The sequence below is a fragment of the Pagrus pagrus genome (genome assembly GCF_965226575.1).
Source record: "Pagrus pagrus genome assembly, chromosome: 15".
Taxonomy (NCBI): Eukaryota; Metazoa; Chordata; class Actinopteri; order Spariformes; family Sparidae; genus Pagrus; species Pagrus pagrus.
In genome coordinates, this window is record NC_140199.1 from 16,156,707 (window position 1) to 16,177,854 (window position 21,148).

At 39.9% G+C, this 21,148-nt stretch overlaps 1 protein-coding gene across 5 annotated transcripts; it reads left to right on the forward strand.

Moving 5' to 3' along the window:
- Positions 1 to 201: 201 nt before the first annotated feature.
- LOC311270832 (poly(rC)-binding protein 3) lies at positions 202 to 17,411 on the forward strand. 5 transcript variants are annotated; one of them, XM_084376021.1, is made up of 14 exons: positions 222 to 292; positions 6,156 to 6,196; positions 7,969 to 8,077; positions 8,217 to 8,240; positions 8,365 to 8,397; positions 8,485 to 8,601; positions 8,831 to 8,962; positions 9,388 to 9,516; positions 10,983 to 11,072; positions 11,704 to 11,745; positions 12,142 to 12,217; positions 13,168 to 13,220; positions 15,627 to 15,796; positions 16,123 to 17,411. In XM_084376021.1, exons 3-14 carry the CDS (start codon positions 8,000 to 8,002, stop codon positions 16,478 to 16,480), a joined length of 1,302 nt encoding a protein of 433 aa, XP_084232147.1. In that variant the 5' UTR covers positions 222 to 292; positions 6,156 to 6,196; positions 7,969 to 7,999; the 3' UTR covers positions 16,481 to 17,411. The 5 variants fall into 5 exon arrangements, with proteins under 5 accessions (XP_084232145.1, XP_084232149.1, XP_084232147.1 ...); XM_084376020.1 differs by lacking the exon at positions 222 to 292 and adding an exon at positions 4,380 to 4,883; XM_084376019.1 differs by lacking the exon at positions 6,156 to 6,196 and having other exon boundaries at positions 202 to 292.
- Positions 17,412 to 21,148: the final 3,737 nt, after the last annotated feature.

A 21,148-nucleotide genomic window follows, 5' to 3' on the forward strand; every position in this document is an offset into this window, starting at 1 on the left:
AGGACGTGTCTGCACCCTGCTGCAGTCATGTTTACAAGCTACATTAACTCTCACAAAGTTTTTAGTGAGTCGAAGTGAACAGAAAGCAAAAGGCACATCGTCAGTGATCATAACTCTGTTGTAATAACTGCTTTGCAATCATGTGACAAGCTAGTTTTCTGGCTGTCTCCTCCTCCCGCAGCTTGACAGCCTTTTACTCTGAAGAGCTAGCTGACGTGAGTGCTGTGTGTGTGCTAACAACAGCTAGCTTGGCAAAAAAAAGAAAAGAAAAAAGACGTATGAAGGAGAGACTGTGAGTTATTTTCAAATTATTAACAAGAATTATTACTTCACATACTTCTAGTGGAGTAATGAAAACTTTCCAATACAAAAATCCTGATAAATGGTCACATGTAAACAAATACATGTTCAGCTTGTTTGCTAATTGAGCACAGCAGTATGGGATGCTGCAGGATTTAAACCAAATATAAGGTGTGAAAAACATGTCATTTATACAAGATATACAAATCAATTCATATACAGGTAATGTCATATTATCCATATGCTATATTTTGGGATATTTGTCATCTTGTGATAAGAAGGTGCTGGTGGTTGTAAACATGAAACAAACAAACAAAAAAAGCCCTGACGTTTTGAAATCATGTATTAATATGTTACTTACAGTATCTGCTTTGAAGGTCTTGTATTACATTTTTGTGTCAGACCTAAAAAGTTGTATTAACGCTAGGAATGTTTTCGGTACAGATACCTGTTTGGGAAATGCCTCCACCTAAAATGTAGTATCGACAAGTACATGTAGACAGAAAGCGCTACATACACAAATACAGCTGTGGTGAAACGTTTACATTGTAAAGAGCATGTACATCATGGCAGTCTTGAGTTCCTATGATTCCTACAGCTCTCATTTTTCTGTGATGGAGCGAGAGGAACAGAAAATACTTAGTCACAAAAAAACTTTCATGAAGTTTGCGTCAAATCAGAATTTATTATAGGTCCTCTGAAATGTGACCAATTCTGCTAGGTCAAAAATATACATATAGCAACTTGAACGATTGATTTTTGGAGATTATAGAAAGTTGTGTCACACAAATTTGCTTTGTAGCATTGTCTCTTAACTTCTTCTGAGTGATTATGATTGATAAAAGCTGATGACTTTTCTGGGCCCATTTTAACAGGGTTTGTTTGATAAACCCACAAACACTACAGTGGGAAAGTCCAACAAGGTCAGCATTGATCTGAAAGAGCTTATTATTGATTTGAACAAGTCAGCAAAGTCACTTGGAGCCATTTCAAAGCGGTTACAGCTCCCGAGATCAATTGTGCAAACAACTGTTTGTAAATATAAAGTGCATGGCACAGTTGTGTCACTGCCACAATCAGGAAGAAAACGTAAACTATCACCTCAGAGAGACAATTGGTCAGGATGATTAAGAGTGAACCAAAAAAACACCAAAAAGCAAATCTACAATGAATTAGAAGCTGCTGGAAGACAGTAGTGTCCACAGTCAGGCGTGTTTTGCATCGCGATGGGCTGAGAGGCTGCCGTGCAAGAAAGAAGCCCTTGCTCCAAACACGGTACCTCGATGAAAGTTTGCTACTGATCACATGGACAAAGAAAAAACCTTCTGTAGGAAAACTCTGTGGTCAGATAAAACAAAAATGTAGTTGTTTGGCCACAGTGACCAGCAATATGTGTGGAGGCGAGAAAGTGAGGCCTTTAACCCAAAGAACACCATACCTACTGTTAAACATGGCTGTGGTAGTATCATGCTGTGGGGCTGTTTTGCTGCCAGTGGATCTGGTGCTCTAAATAAAGTAAATGAAATAATGAAGAAAGAGGATTATCTCCAAATCCTTCAGGAAAACCTAAAATCATCAACCAGAGGATTGGGTCTTGGGTGCCATTGGGTGTTCCAACGGGACAATGATCCCAAACACACATCAAAAGTGGTAAAGGAACGGATCAATCAGGCTAGAATTGAGGTTTTGGATGGTCAAAGTCAAAAGGGGTGTTTTAAAAATCCAGCCAGAGGACGACCAGAAGCTTGCAGATGGCTATCAGAAACACCTAATTGAGGTGAAAATGGCCAAGGGGCACTAGAATTACTGTATGTATATTTTTGATCCAGCAGCTTTGGTTCCATTTTCAGAAGACTTTAATAAATTCATTATTGAACCAAACTTCATGAATGTTTTTTTGTGTCTCAGGAACAAGACCCTGCTACGTCCCAACAGTGTCCCATACATCTGCATGCTGTTTTTATTGGCTGATATATCTGCCTACAGTATATGTTGCCTGGTATGCACCGGCATGAAAAGTTTTTATAATACAGAAAAAATATTCTTGGGGTAGCTTATAATTATCAAAGTCCCATTGAGGCTTACTGTTTCTGTGCACTATTGTTAAACTGTCAAATATCCTGCCTCCTTTGCATATTTTCGTCAAGTATTTGATAACCACATTGGAGGGACCATGGGGTCACTACAAAAAATCAAAATCAAGCTTGAAAACTTTACTCCCTAACGTTGGCATAGGCATTGGCCCAAAAAAATTAGTATCGGTCGGCCTCTACAAGGGTATTCATTCCTGGAAATGTTGACTCTACACTGCTTTCAATAACTGTAACTAATTATTACTACAATATCCTTTTCAACTTTCCTTGATCTTTATTGTTTTATCTCTATCCCCATCTTAAGGAGTTAAAGTCTCCCCAAAGTCCCAAACCCGAAAAAGGTGATTTATTTATAAGTATGGCAAATGCTCTCACTTTAAAGAGTTACCTTGACCTTTCAGTTCCCATTAGGAAATTTGATTATTTTAATCATGAAAATTAACTGCTGAACTGCTGTCTTCAGATATCTGGTTAAACTTAAAGGATAAGTTGACCCAAAAATGAAAATTCAGTCATTATGTACTCGCCCTCATGCTGATGGAAAGTCAGATAAGTTTCAGTGTCCACAAAACCTTTATTTTTGGGTGAACCTATCCTTTAAGCACAGATATTGATTAAAGAACCACACGAATATTGGATTTATCCTTTATAACCGTTTATTCCTAAGTGACTATTCCTTCAAATAAATTTAAAGCAACTGTAACAGACACACATCCAACAAATCCCAGTTATTACTTCACAGCAACCCCATTACATTTAATATCTGACTCTTAGCCTCACCGACACACGCTGTACAAAAATGAGTAAATCAGTTAAAAGCAGTTGGCATTCAAAATCTTATCAAAAAAATATTGATTCAAGCTCTTTCTTCCAGTGTAATAATTACTTTATGCCAGGCTTCTAGACCTGCAGAGTGATATCAGAGCCAAAGATCGATAATGATGAAAGAACCGTGTATATTATAATCATTAGCACAACTATGACCCCATGTCCTTTCATTTTTCAGGCTATTCCTAATTTTGAATCCAACCTGCTTTTAGTACCTATAACTGATTTCACCAACAAGTCTCACTGTAATCCCTTCACAGCAATCCCATTACATATAATCCCAGACTCTTTAATCTCATTGACACACACAGTACATGAAGGAGAGGAAATTAGTCACAAGTGATTGGCATGAAATGCCTGATCATCTCATGGTCTTTGAACGTAGAGAAATAACTGTCATACACTTTGTCAGACGCCTTGCCCTTGACAGCTCTGATAGCTTTGTTGTGGTTCTGATTCTGTTAGCAGTTTGGAAACAAACCAAAAAAAAATCACACTGTTGTGCACGTTTTCCTCGACTACGCTGGACTTTTATTGACCTTCATTCTTTAATGTTGAATCCAAACCTAGTCTTAACTCTGAAAAGGTCCCTAAAAAGTGAGGAATGGCAAATACCACTTCTTCATCGTTGCATTGACTTCATAGTTGTGCTCTCACAAGGACATATAATCTTTTTAATCGTACAAATACCACTTGGAAGTTACATTAAAATCCTAGTTGAGAAGTGAATGTAATGTTGCCTGCTTAGATGTCTGATAGACGGCCATGAGGCTCACAGCAGTCGTCATTGTCCCCGTGCAACGCAGTGAATAGTAATTAAATATGCCACTTATGCTTCACTGATTCATTTCCTTCACAATTTTGAAGCTCAGCTGAATACATTTTTTTCAGTGCAGAAGGGCTGTATTGTATCCACCATGGCCTCATTACGAGGGCAGAAGGGCTTGGTGTGGGGGAGGGCAGTGGCAGTCAGGGGGGAGAAGCACCCCATGAAGACATTGTGCTTAACATCACTAAATACCTCAAACGCCACATTGTCCGTCCCAGCCCTCAATTAGTCGGGTTCCCTGTACAAAGCACCGATTTCATACAGGCTGATTTATTTTTAGAGAAAATCCGGCCCTCTGCTAGCAGGAAGCTCTCTGAAAATCTAATGAAGAACACAGCAGTCATGCAGAGTTGTTAGCCTCAGAGCAACATCGGTTAACAAAGCTTCTCTTCAGTGTCTCTCTGTGTGTTTCTGATGACTGCAAAAGGCTAGACCTTCTCGATTTTTTTCGTTGTGGTGGCTGTAACTGTAGCCTGCTCTATCTGTGCTGGACAACGTCCAGCCAAAGAGCCTCTTTGCCCTGCCCTCAGGCCTCCTCGGCTTGTGGATCTCCGTGCGGAGGAACGCCTCTTTGGTGGCTGTGACAGGGAGAATTAGGCAAGAGATGCGGGTTCACTTGCCCTGCGTAGGGGCTTATCTTGGGCTAAGCTGAGGGACTAATAGCAAAGCCAGCCTCCGCTCCAGCCGGTCTGAGGGCACAGGGAACCATCTGTCCACTCTGTGGATAACTGACAACAAAGGGGGCAAACATTGAACACGGACTACAAACTAAAAGGCCGTTCATTTAGGAGACACCAGAAATAAAGACGAGGAGCAAGTATTTTTAATAGAAGGTCAGTACTTTATACTAATCATTCTTGTTGCAGTACAGGCCTCTCACTGAGCACTCAAGGGTCACACTGTTCACAGCTCAGTTTGGTAACAATGCAGCGTACTACAGTAGTGTTGGTTTAACCAGACACAAAGTTCAAGTTGAACTTTTAATTCAAACTTCCTTTTTTTATCTCTGTCCATTTAAAGAGAGCTAAGGAATGTGTGCTTTTTTTAATGCACTACTCCTGACTCCCATTAGACAGTTAATTTGAAGCTGGTTGTTTTTCTGTACTCTGCTGTGTTGTAAATGCATTTTTTTGCAGTCTTAACCTCAGAGATAGTTTGAGCTACGATAAAGTATCACATTAGGGAGGAATACCGGCTGTGTGGCTGCATACTTATAGTCTGAGATGTAGTGGTTATAAATAGTACTTCAGATATTAAGAAGTGATTAGTGATGGATTCGTAGAAATCTTTCATTATGACAAAGATAAATTATTTAAGTGTTTCAAAATGTATGGATCATTGAATTATTGTCTGTTATGGAGCTTTTTTCCTAAATTCGAGCACTATTGTATCTAATAATCTTACAAAATACAATCATATTTTCATTACAGTTTTTAGATTGTTAAAAACTGCTTTGTTTCAGTCTCAAATGTGGAATACATTTTATTATGAAACCCTTAAAGTAATCCACTTAGACATTGTTCTCCATTTCCCTCAAGGATTAATGCCCTGTTTTTTTTATTGTCTGAAGCACACTTCTGCCTGTCAGTGCTCTGGGAGCTGGGTTTCTGTAGATTATCTGTTTTATCATGTATACTCTGTGGGTGCTGTTGTGCACCAGTGTTTTGTTCCCAAGTCTTGAGTGGGCGCTGATGTGCTGGAGGTGACAGAAATGGGTCAAAAGGGTCTTAGCATTAACTAAACAAATCCCAGCCTATAGGATTAGACAGAGATGTAGCTGTTTATTTGATGTGTTCACTGTAACTTTATAATGATACACAGAGGGGAGAACAGTTGTGTGTCTTGTTAGCATAGTAGGACACCCTCCAGTTATTCATGATATCGTTTGGATTAAATCCTTTAGCTCAGAGTGGTATTATCAACACTGGAATGTACCAGAACAATATCTTATTGTAAACTTGTCTCAGCTCCTTGAAATCCATGTTTTATTTGCTTGTTATCTCGTTGATATGGCTGCATTTCATCTAATAATTACTGACACTTGTGCTATCATCCGTGTGAGCGTGCTTGACTTGAACTCACACTCATTTTTGGTCTTTCTTTAGGTGTGGCATGGCGTCAGAGAGTTCTGTATTTATTGGTTTGTGTGAGTATCCAAGCAGCCACGGGCTGGTTAGCTTAGCTTAACGTAGAGATTGGAAACATGGGGAAGCAGCTAGCTTGGCTCAGTCGTGAGGTAATAAAATCAATTTACCAGCCCTTTGGAAGCTCACTAATTAAAACATTATATCTCATTTGTTTAATCGGTAAAGTGTCAAAATATGCTGTTTTAATAGTGGGGTTTTGTGCCAGACTATATCTGCTGGGAGCAGTGCCTTTCTGGTCTGGCAGCTGGTCAGAGCCAAAAAAATAGTCCAGCACAGAACCCTCAAAGATGTTGGTTTTTGAACAGATTAAATAAACAGGACATAATATGTTAATTAGTGAGTTCTGGAGGTGTTGTCAGGCAGATACTGTTAGCTCTGAACAGAGCCAAGATAGATTTGTTTCCAGTCTGTGCAAAGCTAAGCTAACCAGCTGCTGGCTACAACTTCATATTTACTGTGCTGTCATATCAATCTTATCATCTACTTCTCCCCAAGAAATTACTTCAAACCCCAAAATGTGGAACCGTTGCTTTAACACTGTCATTATGCATACTGTTAAAACCCTGAAGTAGGATTAAATAACCTCTGGATTAACTAGAAATACCTCATGCATGCTCACCAATCGTGTGCAGCCATGTTCCCTACGCTTTATCACCGAGGTCTCAGAAAGTAAATCTACCATTTGCGTTAAGCCAAAGGTTTTAGGTGAAGTCTCACATGTGACCGCTTACTCGGTTGGTCCAAAATACAGTCCTTTTTTAATTTAGATTATTTTGTTTATTTGTTACAGATTCTTCAACTGAGGAATTTTCTGTGCACAGTGTCTCTTTGCCAAGTCCCGTATTAAAAATAAATGGTAGAAACATTTCTCAGAACCACAGTGATCTTGCATACAAGGTGACCTTGGTCTTTCATAGCCTTCTCTCTGTCTGTCACGGTTGCAATAAGCTGCCCTTCGTACACGGCATCGACACATTCTTTATTTGTTCTGCAAATACAAGGAATTGGCTACGCGGCCATCACAGGGCCGACACTGTGTGGTGTCAGTGTGATATTAAGAGACAGTCACACACACATCACTTGATCCTCCACAGCACAATTGGCTTCCTTTGTATCTTATCTTATCCGAGGGAGTCACACAACTTGTATTTAGCCGGAACGAAAGACACAGTCCCATGTGAAGATTGCACCTAGTGATAAGCTTATCTCCCCCCGCTCACAACTACACCATCAGAAGACAGACAAATAACAATGGTCCACAACTCTTCAGAGAGCATCAGTCCCCAGTTTAACTCTCAAAGACAGAATCTGGCTCCTTTTAGCAGCACAAAAAATGATTGTTCTAACTTTGGAGCATTTGCGGATTACTTCTTAATTGAGGTAACGATCCAAGACGTTTTTAAAAAGAGATCGATTTTTCTCTGCTTCAGACTGATTTAACACTGATGATGCAGCTAACACCCAGTTCATGAAAGCTTTCACTGTGGCTGGTCTCCCAGGAACACAGGAAATGATGCATCTCACGTTTCCTGCAGCTGCTGCAGTTTGTAATAAATGGATGAAGAACAGATTAGTTTCCATCAGTTGTGACGATAACCACAGAAGATGTAGAAGAATCTGAAAATTGAAATTACCCATGATGTTCACACAGTTTGACAATTGTTTAAGCAAATTCGGATCTTGAGGATTATCTCTTTATTTTAACAGATAACCTACTTAAATACCTGAGTTTTGTAACACAGAGAAATTAAACATTTCTTTCCTTTTGCAGAGTGATTACTTTAAAGCTTGAAAAATACACAATGTCTGACAAGGAAGAAATGGCTTCAGATGGGAGTCTGAATGTTACCCTGACACTGAGGCTGCTGATGCACGGAAAGGTAATAATATGGAAAAAGTGTTTTTTTTGTTGTAATAGCCCAAATGGTCTGGTGAAAGCATATTAAAATGATTACATCCTGCTCTAAATGTGAAAAGCTTTTGCCACTTGCTCAAGCATTGTTGTCTTTTCATTCACAGGAAGTTGGCAGCATAATTGGAAAGGTAGATGCATTTTACAATCCATCACCGTGTATTGATTCATATTGCTTTCTTTCTGAATGTCTTGTTTTCTTCTTTTTATGAAACTAATCAAACGTCTCTTTTATCATTTCCATCATGATTTCAGAAAGGAGAAACAGTTAAGAAAATGAGGGAGGAGGTGAGCATGAAAACATGTAATTTATGTGTTGGGGCAGATCAATTACAACAAATTGAGGCTGCAATAATTGTGGATTTTTGTTTCCAGAGTGGTGCTCGTATCAACATATCAGAGGGATCGTCTCCAGAGAGAATAGTTACCATCACGGGACCCACAGAGGGCATCTTCAGAGCTTTCTCCATGATTGCACAGAAATTTGAGGAGGTACAACGGAACAAATATGCAACAAACCGTACCAAATTGTATTGTCAACAAAATGCATTTTGTTTCACACAAGAATTTAAGAAAGATTCTTTGCAGATTTTGTCTCAAGTCTGAAGGACCTACATGCACCTTTTCCTTAGTCTTGCCAAAAAAATATATATATAAAAAATAGACTTGTCAAATAAAGCTGACATTTTGTGGAAAAACATATTTTTGAATTCTCCCTCAGGATATTAGCGCAGCAATGACAAACAGCAACGTGACAAGCAAGCCACCTGTGACACTCCGCCTGGTTTTCCCAGGGAGCCAGTGTGGCTCACTGATTGGTAAAGGAGGCTCAAAAATCAAAGAGATCAGAGAGGTAGGAGTCCCTTTCTTTTTTATTTTCTATCAGGAAGTTGTTTTTCTGCACCCAAACAGGGAGAGAAAACATCCTCCCTGGTGCTCTGACACCTCAAGTATCAAACACTCAAGTCAAACTTGTCTTGTTTTTCTATGCCTTAAAATGTGTGTATTTTTTTGTGGTTGCTGCTCGTGAAAATCCCACTGATTATGCCTGTAAAGATCGGTGGAGGCTGAATACTCATTCTGAATGGACAATATTTGTGTATGCCTCTTCAAATATTGGAGCACACATTTGCTATTTGGCTTGCAGCTGCTCCCTGCATGTCAAAATGTGTTCGGGGTAATTTGTGGGTGCTTGAAACAGCATTTCAATTTGTGTGATGGCGTACTCTTTTCAGCAATAAATAGCCTTTGTTTCTTCTGTTGTCTGGCAATGTTAAGACCACAGGCGCTCAGGTTCAGGTGGCAGGAGACATGCTGCCGGACTCTACGGAGAGGGCTGTCACAATCTCCGGCACTCCACAGGCCATCACTCAGTGTGTAAGACACATCTGCTCTGTTATGCTGGAGGTAAGCACTGTCAGACAGCAGATGATCTTCACATTCAACAACTCTATTTAGGCGTCAAGTGTGTCACATTTGTTTAGGTTGTGATAAAAGGTTTTCAGTAGCACAATCAGGATATTTTCAGTCTTTTACCCCTGCAAGGCTAAAGCTTTGAGTTCAAGTTCTAGTGGTTGGTCATCCTCATGTGATGTGCGACAGCAGTGGCACGACATGCTATGATGTTCAATATATTATTGCTTTTTCTGACAATGGTTTATATCAGTAGTTCCCAGCCTTTTCTTGTCTGACATACCCTCAAAGCCCTGTCAGAGGAACTTAAATATGTTGTTATAAATGGATTGTCAACAGTTTATTTAACAGTATTAATTATGTATATTAGAGGGTAGCGTTACATTAATGTGTTTCATAAAATGAACTGCAAATGTTGTCAGTGGTTGCTCTGAGCTAATGTCAGCAGTTTACAAATCACTTTTAGGCAGCTGTTTATTCATTCATTTTTGCCAAGTATTTCAGTTGCTAATTAGATTTCAGCTGGTAATAATAGTCGTATTAATAGTGGGGGACGAGTTCAAGATCCTTTACTGAAGTAATAGTACAGTATTAATATCACACTGTAGGCATACATGAAGTATGTGAGTATCATCATGGAAATGGCTCTGGAGTTTCAATGTGAAAGTATTCAATGCAGAAAATCAACCCCAGTAAGTTTATATATATACTGTTTATTATTACTAATGGATTCATGTAAAGCAGTAGTTCATTTGAGCTGTTTTAACTGTGTAAAAGATAAAAGTGAGAGCTCAAAGAAACGACTTCAAATATCAACAGTGTAAACCTCAAAATGATTTAGTTAACTGTGATTTCAGACAAGGAAAAACTTCAAAGTCTTCACATTAGAGAAGCTTAAACCATGAAATGTTTGGCATTTAATTTCTTAACGATTAATGGGACTACTCAAGCTTAGTACTGATATTACAAACGCATCTTACACCACTGGATATCAATGTGTTACAACTGAGTCATGTACAGGCAGCTGCTGGTTATTGTAAATAATCTAAAGATCCAGCATTACACCAGATTGTGATCCTATTTTGCTGTTTATTTTCCTCAGTTGCACACATATGTGGATAAGCAGATGAGAATCAAGTTTTATATACTATTACTTATTCTGTAGTTATTTATATAAGCTTGAAAATACAGGGGAAATGTATTCCTGCTTAGTATCCAGTCTATTGTCAGAACCTCCAAAATATTCCCTATATTCAGTTCTCTTCACAGGGGAATCATAGATTTTTTTTGGATTGAGGTTTCATGTAACTTTCTCAACCAATGAATGGGTTATAAAAAAGGATTCAGCAAGCGATATAAAAATGGATATAAAACGCATCAGTGCCGGTAAGAGTTCTTTTCTCAGTTGCAGCAGCATATAAATTTCTCTCCCTTTTTGGTTTGCATGACTGTGTCTCCAGTCTCCACCAAAAGGAGCAACTATTCCCTACCGTCCCAAGGCCATACCTGCTGGAGCCCATGCAGTATTAGCACCACAGCACTCTGCACAAGTAAGTAGCCGTATGGGAGTTATCGAGCTGTGATTGTAGCCACTCTGGAAAAAACATAACAATTGAATGGACTGGTTATCACAGAGTCACACTGATCATTAAGCATATATTCACCACTAGAGGGACACATCTGTGTAATTATACAGCAATAAGCTCTTCATATTTTAAATGCTGTAAGCAGAATGATGGGGTAATGATCATATTAGAAAGTATTCAGCCAAGCTGTAATGTGTCAGAGGGATGAATAGATGGCATTTACATTAATAATTCCCCTGCAGTGTGAAACCTGAAAGATGTCGTGACTAAAGCTGATGTTTTCTATGAGCTGGCGAGTCGCTGTCCTGGATTTGGCACAGTCTGCTCTGACCTATCAGACATCTGTTTATGTTATTGGATTTCTGGCCATGGTCAAAGAGGGGGAAAAACAGCAGATGACATTTAGATGAAATTCCATCAAATCTATACACATTAGAGCTATGGAAAAGAGGAAGGGAATGGATTTTCAGTAAAGCACTCGGTGCACTGCACGGTTTACTGTTAAAGCACTGTGACAAACTTTCAAGTGACATGTTAGAACATGTCTGCAATTCCCAGTCATATATAACCACAGCTCTTATCTTTTTCCTTTCAGGCCTTTGCAATTCCAGGGCAATATGCGTTTGCACATCAAGATGTAAGTATGTTTATCTGAGTGACTGACATCTGCCCTACTCCTGCCCACTCCTTCCGAGCCACCACTACGCCCTCTGTGTACCCTACTCTGCAAAGATGAAACTTCTCTAACCCTGATCTGTTGACATTACTAACATTAACAGTAGAGGCATGCAATAATTGAAATGAAAAGTGAAGATCTTAATGATGAGTTGGAGCTTTGTAGCCAGAGATGTGACTGTATTTTCTGATGACTGCCATGAGAAGCCAGCATGCTTTCTGAAGGAAATGAATCTCTTCACACTGACACCATCTGTGATGTTTGTGAACTTCAGATTGGCTCTGTATTTGTAGTTGTCAGCTCCTCTGAAATAATCCAGTTTGATTGGTTAGCTCTAACTTCCTTCCTACCCTGCAGTTGACCAAGCTTCACCAGTTGGCTATGCAGCATATCCCCCTCCCTTCCCTTGGGCAGAGCAACCCTACCTTCCCTGGTACGTACCCACGGCTCCCCGGGGAAGTCCATCTATCCCTCTGTCTTCACTCCTCTTCGAATCACGTCATCAAAACACCCCTGTCACTTCAGAGAGGATCAAGGATGTCTCCATTCTCTCAGAGTTTACAGACTCTCTCACAGGTTTTTTTTTTGTAGAGGGTTGCTTTGCAGAGATCTACATATCATGCATTGGTGTTTACATATCCATTTGTAGCACAAAAAAGGACGAAAACAAAAGAATAGTGAATAGAATAGTGAAGTTTTAGCCACCACACTAGTTTATTATCAACAATCTTGAATGTTAGTCACTGAAATATTTATCATCCAGAAGAGTTTGTGACAGATTGAAGCAGACAGAATGAAAAACAGCAGAGTTCTCTGAGAGGGAAATGTGAAAAATGCCAACAAATATTTGCAGCTCAGTAAATATTTAACCATTTCTCACCATTTCTCATATCCTCCCAAAATTTCAGCCCCATTTGCCCAATTTCCCCCCTCCAAAAACAAATCCTAATCTCTCGACCCCATCCTCCACCTCTACAACATTTTCTCCTCCAAATCTAACATCGTCTTGGCCAGACCACCCCTGACCTCAACCACCCCACGTACTCATACACTCTGCCAAAACTAACTGAGGACAAAACATTACAACATTTTGATTACATAGACAGGACTGGTGTAATAGAAACATACTCATTTTAATGATAATCTATCTTATTTTATAATAGCAATGTGATATATGTGCATAGTATGTGTGTTGAATATGTATTTACAGTATATGTGTCTGTATAGAAAGATTTTCTTGCCATATGCCATATGCCATTTTCATATTCCTAATTTAACAGTGTACCAGTGATAAACTAGACAAAGTAGGGCAACTTGTCATACCATGAAAGTGGAAGCCATTAGTGCCATACTGTTGTTAGCATTCCTTGTCCTACTTTGCAGGATTGGATGCATCTGCCCCCACAAGTTCACAAGAGCTGGCAATACCTAATGATGTAAGTGCCACATTGTTTGTGTTCTCCCAGCACTAGAACTCGCACCGCTAATCCTCCTGCTTCTTACTTCATTAAACGCGCTCTAGGAGGACAGCCATAATGAGGATTTTTTTGGACAAAAGTGTTGCACTTTCTTAGCTGCAGAAAGTAATTTATTTTGGTCCTTTTTGTGGCTAACATAAATTATTGCTCAAATAAACTGCAATCATCATTGTAGTTGTATTATGTTGTTGCAGCTTGAATATTACAAAAAACAAACAATAGAAGACTGTTTTTATGGCTTTAGCGATGCATATCTAATCTGTTATTAGAATCATAAATCGCCTCAGAATTAAATGTGATCACAGGTTTTATTTTTCTGTAAAATTGCACATAGTACAGCTGATCCTTTGACGTTGATTTAGGAGTTGAATTGTTCGACGTTTTGCGGGAAAAATTGTATCAACTTGTGGAGAGATGGCTGAAAAGGTCGATGCCATTCTCATGTTTGTACAGTAAATATGAAGCTACCACCAACAGCCAGTTAGCTTAGCATAAAAACTGGTATGAGGAAACAGTCAGTCCAACTCTGTCACTAATTAACATGTTACATAAAAGGTAGAACTTATTTAGAAACTTCTTATTGCGTACAAGGCCCACATGGTCTTGCCCCTTCATACATTTCCGAACTTTTGAATTCTCATTCCACCTCGAGGCTAGTCAGATCATCCGACCAAGGCCTCTTAATTACACCCAGCACCCTCTGCAAAATCAAGGGTGATTGTGCTTTTGCCTTGAGGGCTCTGTTCCTCTGGTACAGTCCCTCACTCTCTATCAGATCTACTGAGTCTGTAAACGGCTTTGAAAACTTCTCAGAACCCATTTATACCGCCTTGCTTTCCTAATAACAAGGCTGTCATTTTTTGGTATATTGCTTTTTATGTATGCTGTTAGTTTTCCTTTATCTGTGTCTTGTGCAGCACTGTCAAACTTTATTTTAAAGAAACAACAAGTAACTTGTGACATGTAACCCGGGGTGAGTCAAACTGTTTCTAGGGTGGGAGCAATGACTTTCTGGGCCGGTATTGATTCCATGAGACTACCAGGCAACCAGTGGACACTCAAATACATCTAATAGTCGTTTTTACACTTTTGTATTTACAGATTAAACAAGCATAAGCAGTAAGCAAGATAAAACATGTCAATAAGTTAGCTTAAGAGGTGCTAGTAGGCTGTCAGACAGAGCCAGGTTAGCTATTCTGTCTCCAGTCTTTGTGCTAAGCTAAGCTAACAGGCTGCTAGTGATGGCTTTGTATCTACCGTACAGACATTAAAGTGGTATTGATCCTCTCATGTAACCCTGAGGCCTGTTCCACACGTATATGGGTTTTTTGTAAACAGGGTTTTAGAACAAAAGTGATCTCCGTCCAGACAAGTGCTTAAGCACCGTTTCAGAAATAATCTCTGTCCATACAACACACCTGAAAACCAACGGCCATTCATGTACACTGTTGTAAAAAGGAGGCAGATTGTATACTCTGGTCTGTTGCTTAGTTACAGAAAATACTATGAACGAGGCAGGGAAACTGTCTGCCGATCGCAGAATTTCATCAACAACAAATTACTTTGACAATGAGGCTACAAACACTGATAAATGTGTGCAACTGCGTCATTGTTTCTAAAACTCTCAGTTTCTGCCCGTCCAGACGTAAACACTGAAAATTGATTGTGTGAATGTCTTCTCCCTGGCTGGAGTTTTCAAAAAGGTCAGTTTTCAGTGACCTGTAAGGCTGTTTACGTGTGTACGAAAGGCCAAAAGCTTCATTCTAAGAAATACCGAACGGACAGGGCCTCAGATAAGTGTATCTCCCAAAATATCAAACTATTTCTATGAAGATATGTAACATTTCTGCATTAAAAACATAATCCCAAATATTTCCAATAATGTTCTGACCCACAGAAATCCGTAATATTTTAAAGATAACAATGAGGTAACAATTTCATTTGATCTCCTGTCATTATAACTGGGAAAGAGAGTGAGGAAGTAAGTCTGCCAACGCGACTAAACGTAAAGCATAAAACTTTAATGCATTACCTCTTCCTCACAGATAGATTTTCCTCAGCAATGGTGCTTGTGTAACAATACAAACTAGATCTAGTGACAACATTTGCAGTATCATCAACTCACATTTAATGTGATCTAACACTTACATTACGGTGCCATAGAATTATGAGTACAATGCTAAGGGAGATGTTTTCTGCTGTTACAATAACTCAGGGGGGAATGGGGTTTTCTTCTGTCATAATCCACGATAAGACTGTGGTCCAGCTGTCACCATGGCACATGCCATTTGGAAATCTAATTCCTGAAAGCACATGACATGAGCTGATTTGCTATTTACATGTTTCCACTCTCCCCCCTTCTAGTTTATTGGCTGCATAATTGGAAGACAAGGCAGCAAGATCAATGAGATTCGCCAGGTCTCTGGAGCTCACATCAAAATTGCCAGCGCCACTGATGGCTCAGCCATGCGCCAAGTCACGATCACAGGCTCGCCGGCCAGCATCAGCGTGGCCCAGTACCTCATCAACGCCAGGTAAGACATTACACAGGGCGACCACGTCCAGCAGGGCTTCACATCGCTGCCTGGTGATAAGACAGCCAAACACCATGCTATTGTATGAAGGCAGAGTTATTGTACTCAGGGTGAGGCTGGATTTGTTCCATCTCACTGCTCCATTCTCTAGACTGCATTAAAATCCTTATTGTCTCTGCTTTTTAACACATTCCTTCTTTGATTCTGATGTTTTCTCCTTTCTCTCACCTCCCATCTCCTTTGTCTCACCCATTCTCCCCTTTTTTCATTTTCTCCTCCTAACCCTTCACCATCTCAACTCCCCCTCCAAACGTCACGACCTGCAGCTTAGAGATGGCTAAATACACCATGCAGGCCGCTTCCTCAGCGACCCCAATTGACCTCAACATGGGCTTCGCTCAGTCCACTCCCACTGCCTCCACTGCTGCTACCTCTATGGCCGTCCTGGCGGCCACCACCCCAGCCCCCACCATTAACGTCCACTCTCCCTCCACCTTACAAACCATCCAAAACCCACACTACGCCATCCCCGTTTCCAGCCTGCTTGGCATGAAAGGTCTCCCCGTCCTGGCTGTCCACCCAGCAGCCGCTTCCAGTCTAACGCAGGGTTTATCCCCTTACACGGCAAAAATGCCAACCTCCGGCATCAAAAAATCTGAGCGGCAGAAGTTTGCTCCTTATTGATGTCTGCCTTTTAAGTCTAGTCAGTGTAGCTGACTGGTAAGACATCATTAAATGATGAGAAATTATTTAAAATTGGGCATACGGGCGTAAAAAGAGCTTACTCCAGTGTGTGCAAGTTTTGCCAGCGTAGCACTTGTTTCCCTTAAATCAGGCGAATATTGAAAACAGACTGAAAGGATGGTTAGTATCAAAACATGTCCTCATTAATTGAAACAGGCAGCAGAGGTGCATATTAACTCGGTATTATCTTATGAGCATGTGTAACAATTAATATGGGTAACTCAGGCTTGAATTAGTGTCCTAGAAATAGATATTTTTCAAATGGGTTCATGTTACAGAGCTTTATATGAAGACTTACTCCAGGAGAGGTATTTTCAAATATTGCAAATATTGACTTAGTTTTCTACTGTGTAACTAGTTAAGAGTCAGATTTTGTTAGATAATTCAAACTAGTGACATAAGAAGTGGTGCTTTGTTGGCAGCAGGCTGTTAAAATGTTTGTCTTGTACAATAGAAGTCAGTGTGTTAAGTATTTTTTAACGAGGGTTGCTCCACTCTACTGTAGGCTCTCATCAGTGCTAACAGGCTTCTGTGTCCTGTAGTGGCATTGCTCTGTAGCAGTTCTGATGGGATTATCCTAAAGCCACATTGGATCCTCGTGGATTTCACTCTACGCAGTAATCCTGTAAGGCGGGAGCGGCCTAACCAACTCATTTATTGTTTTGTACGCTAGCTTGTTTCTTGTTTATTCTCTAACCTAAATGAGTAAAATGCTTCAACTTTCAGCCTCTGAAATGGACGCTGAGCAATTATGGTAATAAATGTTTTATTCATGTGTTTCTGGTATGGGTCTGCCCCCAAACCAATGCAGATTTGTAATATTTGTTGATGAAATGACTTTGAAATAAATGGGACTTTTTATGAATACAGATTGCTTGTTTTTTCTGCTGGTGTAGAAAATATTTTAGATTTTTGTTGATTACTCTGATCCCTGAATACAAACATCTGCTTTGAGGGTTTATGTTTTTTTTTGTCTGGTTGTAGTTATGAGCCTTAATTGTATATAAAGCAACGACAACTTTCCACTCAGCTGGAATTACAGCTGATAGTTCAGAGAGCACTGAAGCTATTTTGTTCAAAATATCAGAAAAATATCCTTGGTGCCAAAAAAGTTGTTGTATAAACAAAATGCTGTTATTGTAATATTGTAATCCTTTTGTAAATTGTAAATCCTTGACATATAAGTAAACTTACAAACAGTATAAGGTTATAATTCCCCTGTGTCTTTCTCATCTATAAAGAAAAAGCAAAGACCAGACAACCCAGCATTGTCTGGCTCATAGCAAAAAGATGCTTTTCTCCATCTTCGGTATTTTTCTCAGAAGAGGAATCCCCCACAGTGTGTACATGTGAAACACAAACAGCAGAAATACTGAAAAATAGAAAACAATGGAGAGCAGAACCAGCCACCATTAGCAGACATTTAGAGAACTCCACACAAACTGGTCCACTGTATTATGGATGTAGTTTTTTGATGGCAGAGGGCACAGAGCTGCTGCCCAAACAAACTTTTCCAACTGGTCTCCTGAAAAACGAATGCAAACTTGAACTGACCTCACAGTAAATATTCAACACATGTTGTGGCAAAATTCTCACGGGTCCCAAAAAAGAACAACTTAACCTCCAGTTGTCCACTCAAGCATACGGCTAATGGGCAGGTGGGGTGCAGTGCAGTCGGTCCGCTCTGTGTCCTGCTCTGTCCCTCTTTGCCCCTGCTCCTGAGTCTGACTTCCTCCCCTCCCTCTTGCGTGTAAAAACCAGGAGGTGGGCACTTCTGTTCCGCCTGATCCGTGGAGTATGGGGAGCGAGCCATGTGGGCCATTTCCACAGCACGGCTCGAAAAGTGGAGATAATCAATAGTTAATGGGGGCAGAAATGTAATGACATTTGAAGAATGACATTTGAACCTGGGGGAAGGTGTAGCAGCAGAGAACAGTGCTGCATGTATGCTGATGTGTGCCCAGGGCAGTTATGGTTTCACTGCCAGCTTCTAATGCTATATTAATGATTTCCTTTTTCAACCTGACACAGGCAGGAGCGAGGGGCCCATTTTTGGAGCTTTCTGCCATCCTGCAGTTTTGAAAAAGCAATTTAGAGGTAAATAAGTAAATAAATATTTTTTTTTATAGGTGCATAACCACTTAAAAGTCGGTGGCAAATTGGTAGGCAGCAACGTCAGTCAATCCCTGATGAAAAATCACTGCAATACTCAAAATATATTCCCAGTCTGTCTGTAGTGCCTCATTGGATTTTGTACTTTGTCTGTTCTATTCCTTAAGTAGTTTTCCACTGTCTGTATGATACTGTCTATACATTAAACAGTAAATAGAGGATGTTTTAATCTGCTATGAAACTTTTTAACCCCCTACAACCCTGTGTTTCCCAGTGCTATTACTGTTGGTGAAGACAACGTTAGCAACATGGCTACTGCTAACAGCCTGCTTACTGTCCACAAAAATAAACAACCTAGAAACCCTGATCTCAGTGCTATTAAAAGCCAGAGCAAGACACTCTGTTGTATTAATAAGTAGGCAGGTTGTGTTACTTACCGATGTAGTAGAAGGAATGCAGGTTTTGAACTGTCTCCAGTCCCAGTGGTAAGGAGGAAACCAGCGCTCTCCATCAAGTAAATGCCTGTCTGTTCACTCTTGTTTTACCTTGGTTTCTATCACGCTGACTCTTCTTCACCTCCTCCATCGGGGGAGTTATTTTTCTTCTGCAGTGTAGACTGTCCACAGTTATTCCAGTTGTTCCACCGTTACCTGGGGATAGTGACTGGGGCAAAACAATGCCTCTTCCAGTTTTGGTTGCGATTATCATATCATTATATCATATCATATAATTATCATATTTGTATTTTGCTCTCTATACGATCAATAATGCCAAAAATGCTGAAATTTACAATAATTTGACCATTTTGTGTCACTAACATTAGTAGCTGGTTTTAGTCTAGGCCATCTTGTTTTAATTCATGATCAGAATAGCAAAATATTTGACCCCTTTCAGCCAATCATGCTGGGTATGTGCTTTGATGATGAACATGATTCGTGAGTGTGGCTATCATTGTCTCACACCAGCTCAGGAAGCTCAGGTATTTATCTAAATTACATGTTCTTTGAAATTACACAATCACGGCTAATTGTTCTTGTCGTTATGACTCAGGTACGATCATTTCCCCAAGAGTACTATAACTTTGAACCTCTGGTACATTTAACATTTCTCATCTGGCATCACTGGTGTTGTAATTCGACCATCATTTTTTTTCTGGGAAAAATTGAGCCCTGGAGCAGAGCGAATATCATAAAAGCAACACCTAGGGAAACAATCTATAGATGGATGGTGTCATTTTTTTCAGCCGTTACTCTGTGCAATCAGTAACTACTTCAGAATAACGTGTGAGCATTTTTCCATTGAAAAGACGTTTACAACTGGTTCAAAAGTGGACATTTTTCACCGACTACTCAGAGAAATTAATTAAACATTCACATTCAGAGCAAACCTTCGGACTCACAGTTGACCACTTACCCTATTAAGCCACCGCAGCCACTGCTATTTTCAGGGTTAAAAGGTTGTACTTATTTCTTCAACTTGTGAAATTTGCCCTACAAGTTATGGTTCGAAGTAATAAAAACTAAAAGCACATGCCGATGTGCTTTACAGCAGTAAGCGCAATGTCTTATTTTACATTAATGCACAAGTACTCCCATTGCGATGTCCTGGACTATATAGTTCCATATTTCTGAACTTTTATATGAAAAATGAAATGTGTTGAAGTAAAGTCTTTGTGTAGACCACATCTCACCTGCCAGGGCAATATGACTCTGGAGAAATACCTTCACATTAATCACTATCATCTCTCTTTCAACCTACATATGAACAAATGATCAAAAATAATGACGCATATTTGTGTTTTGTGACAGGTTGATGTTGTAACGGCATCTTAGATGGTTGAAAAGACGTTTTTTTTTCCTAATTAGTAATCAATGTTGACATCCTGGTTTGTGCTCACTGGGTAGGCTATGCTAAATGTTAGTAGCTACCAACTACAGTATACAGGCAAACATGAATTGCATGATTGAAAGCATGAATTAAACAGAAAGTGTAATTGAATAATTAGCCTAACTGAAGAAAAGACGTGAATAATCCAAATAATAAGACAAAATGTATTTGTTTGTGGCCACATGCTCAGTGGGGGGTACGTATGGGGGCTGGGGATCCTGGTGGGGCTCCTGACCTTCAGTGTATCTAAAAATCCTGTCTGCGGCCCTGCATGCTTCCTGATGTGCACCGTGCAGGTATTACACTGACAATTATCCACACTTTTAATTCCCTCCTTGTATAATGTGCTTTAGTCTTTTCTCATTAGGCAACTAATTACGCGTTGACCAAACTGTGTCACGGAAACGACTCTCTAATCGGAGATAATTAAGTAAAGTCGTTAATCACCGCCGCATGTGGACCTTATGAACCGACCTGTGAACGTCCACTGGTCTCACTAATTGACTGCCTGTTGTTCCTCACCCACTTTAAACTGCTCCACCTGGTGGCCGCTCGGCCGCATGTGACGTCTGAACGCTTTTTTCACCCCCCCTCCGTTTATTCAATTAT

Coding starts and splice junctions, on each gene's coding strand:
- LOC311270832 (XM_084376019.1), top strand. Junction 8,078..8,216: donor GGCTGCTGATGCACGGAAAG/GTAATAATATGG, acceptor TTTCATTCACAG/GAAGTTGGCAGCATAATTGG. Junction 9,517..10,982: donor TCTGCTCTGTTATGCTGGAG/GTAAGCACTGTC, acceptor CTGTGTCTCCAG/TCTCCACCAAAAGGAGCAAC.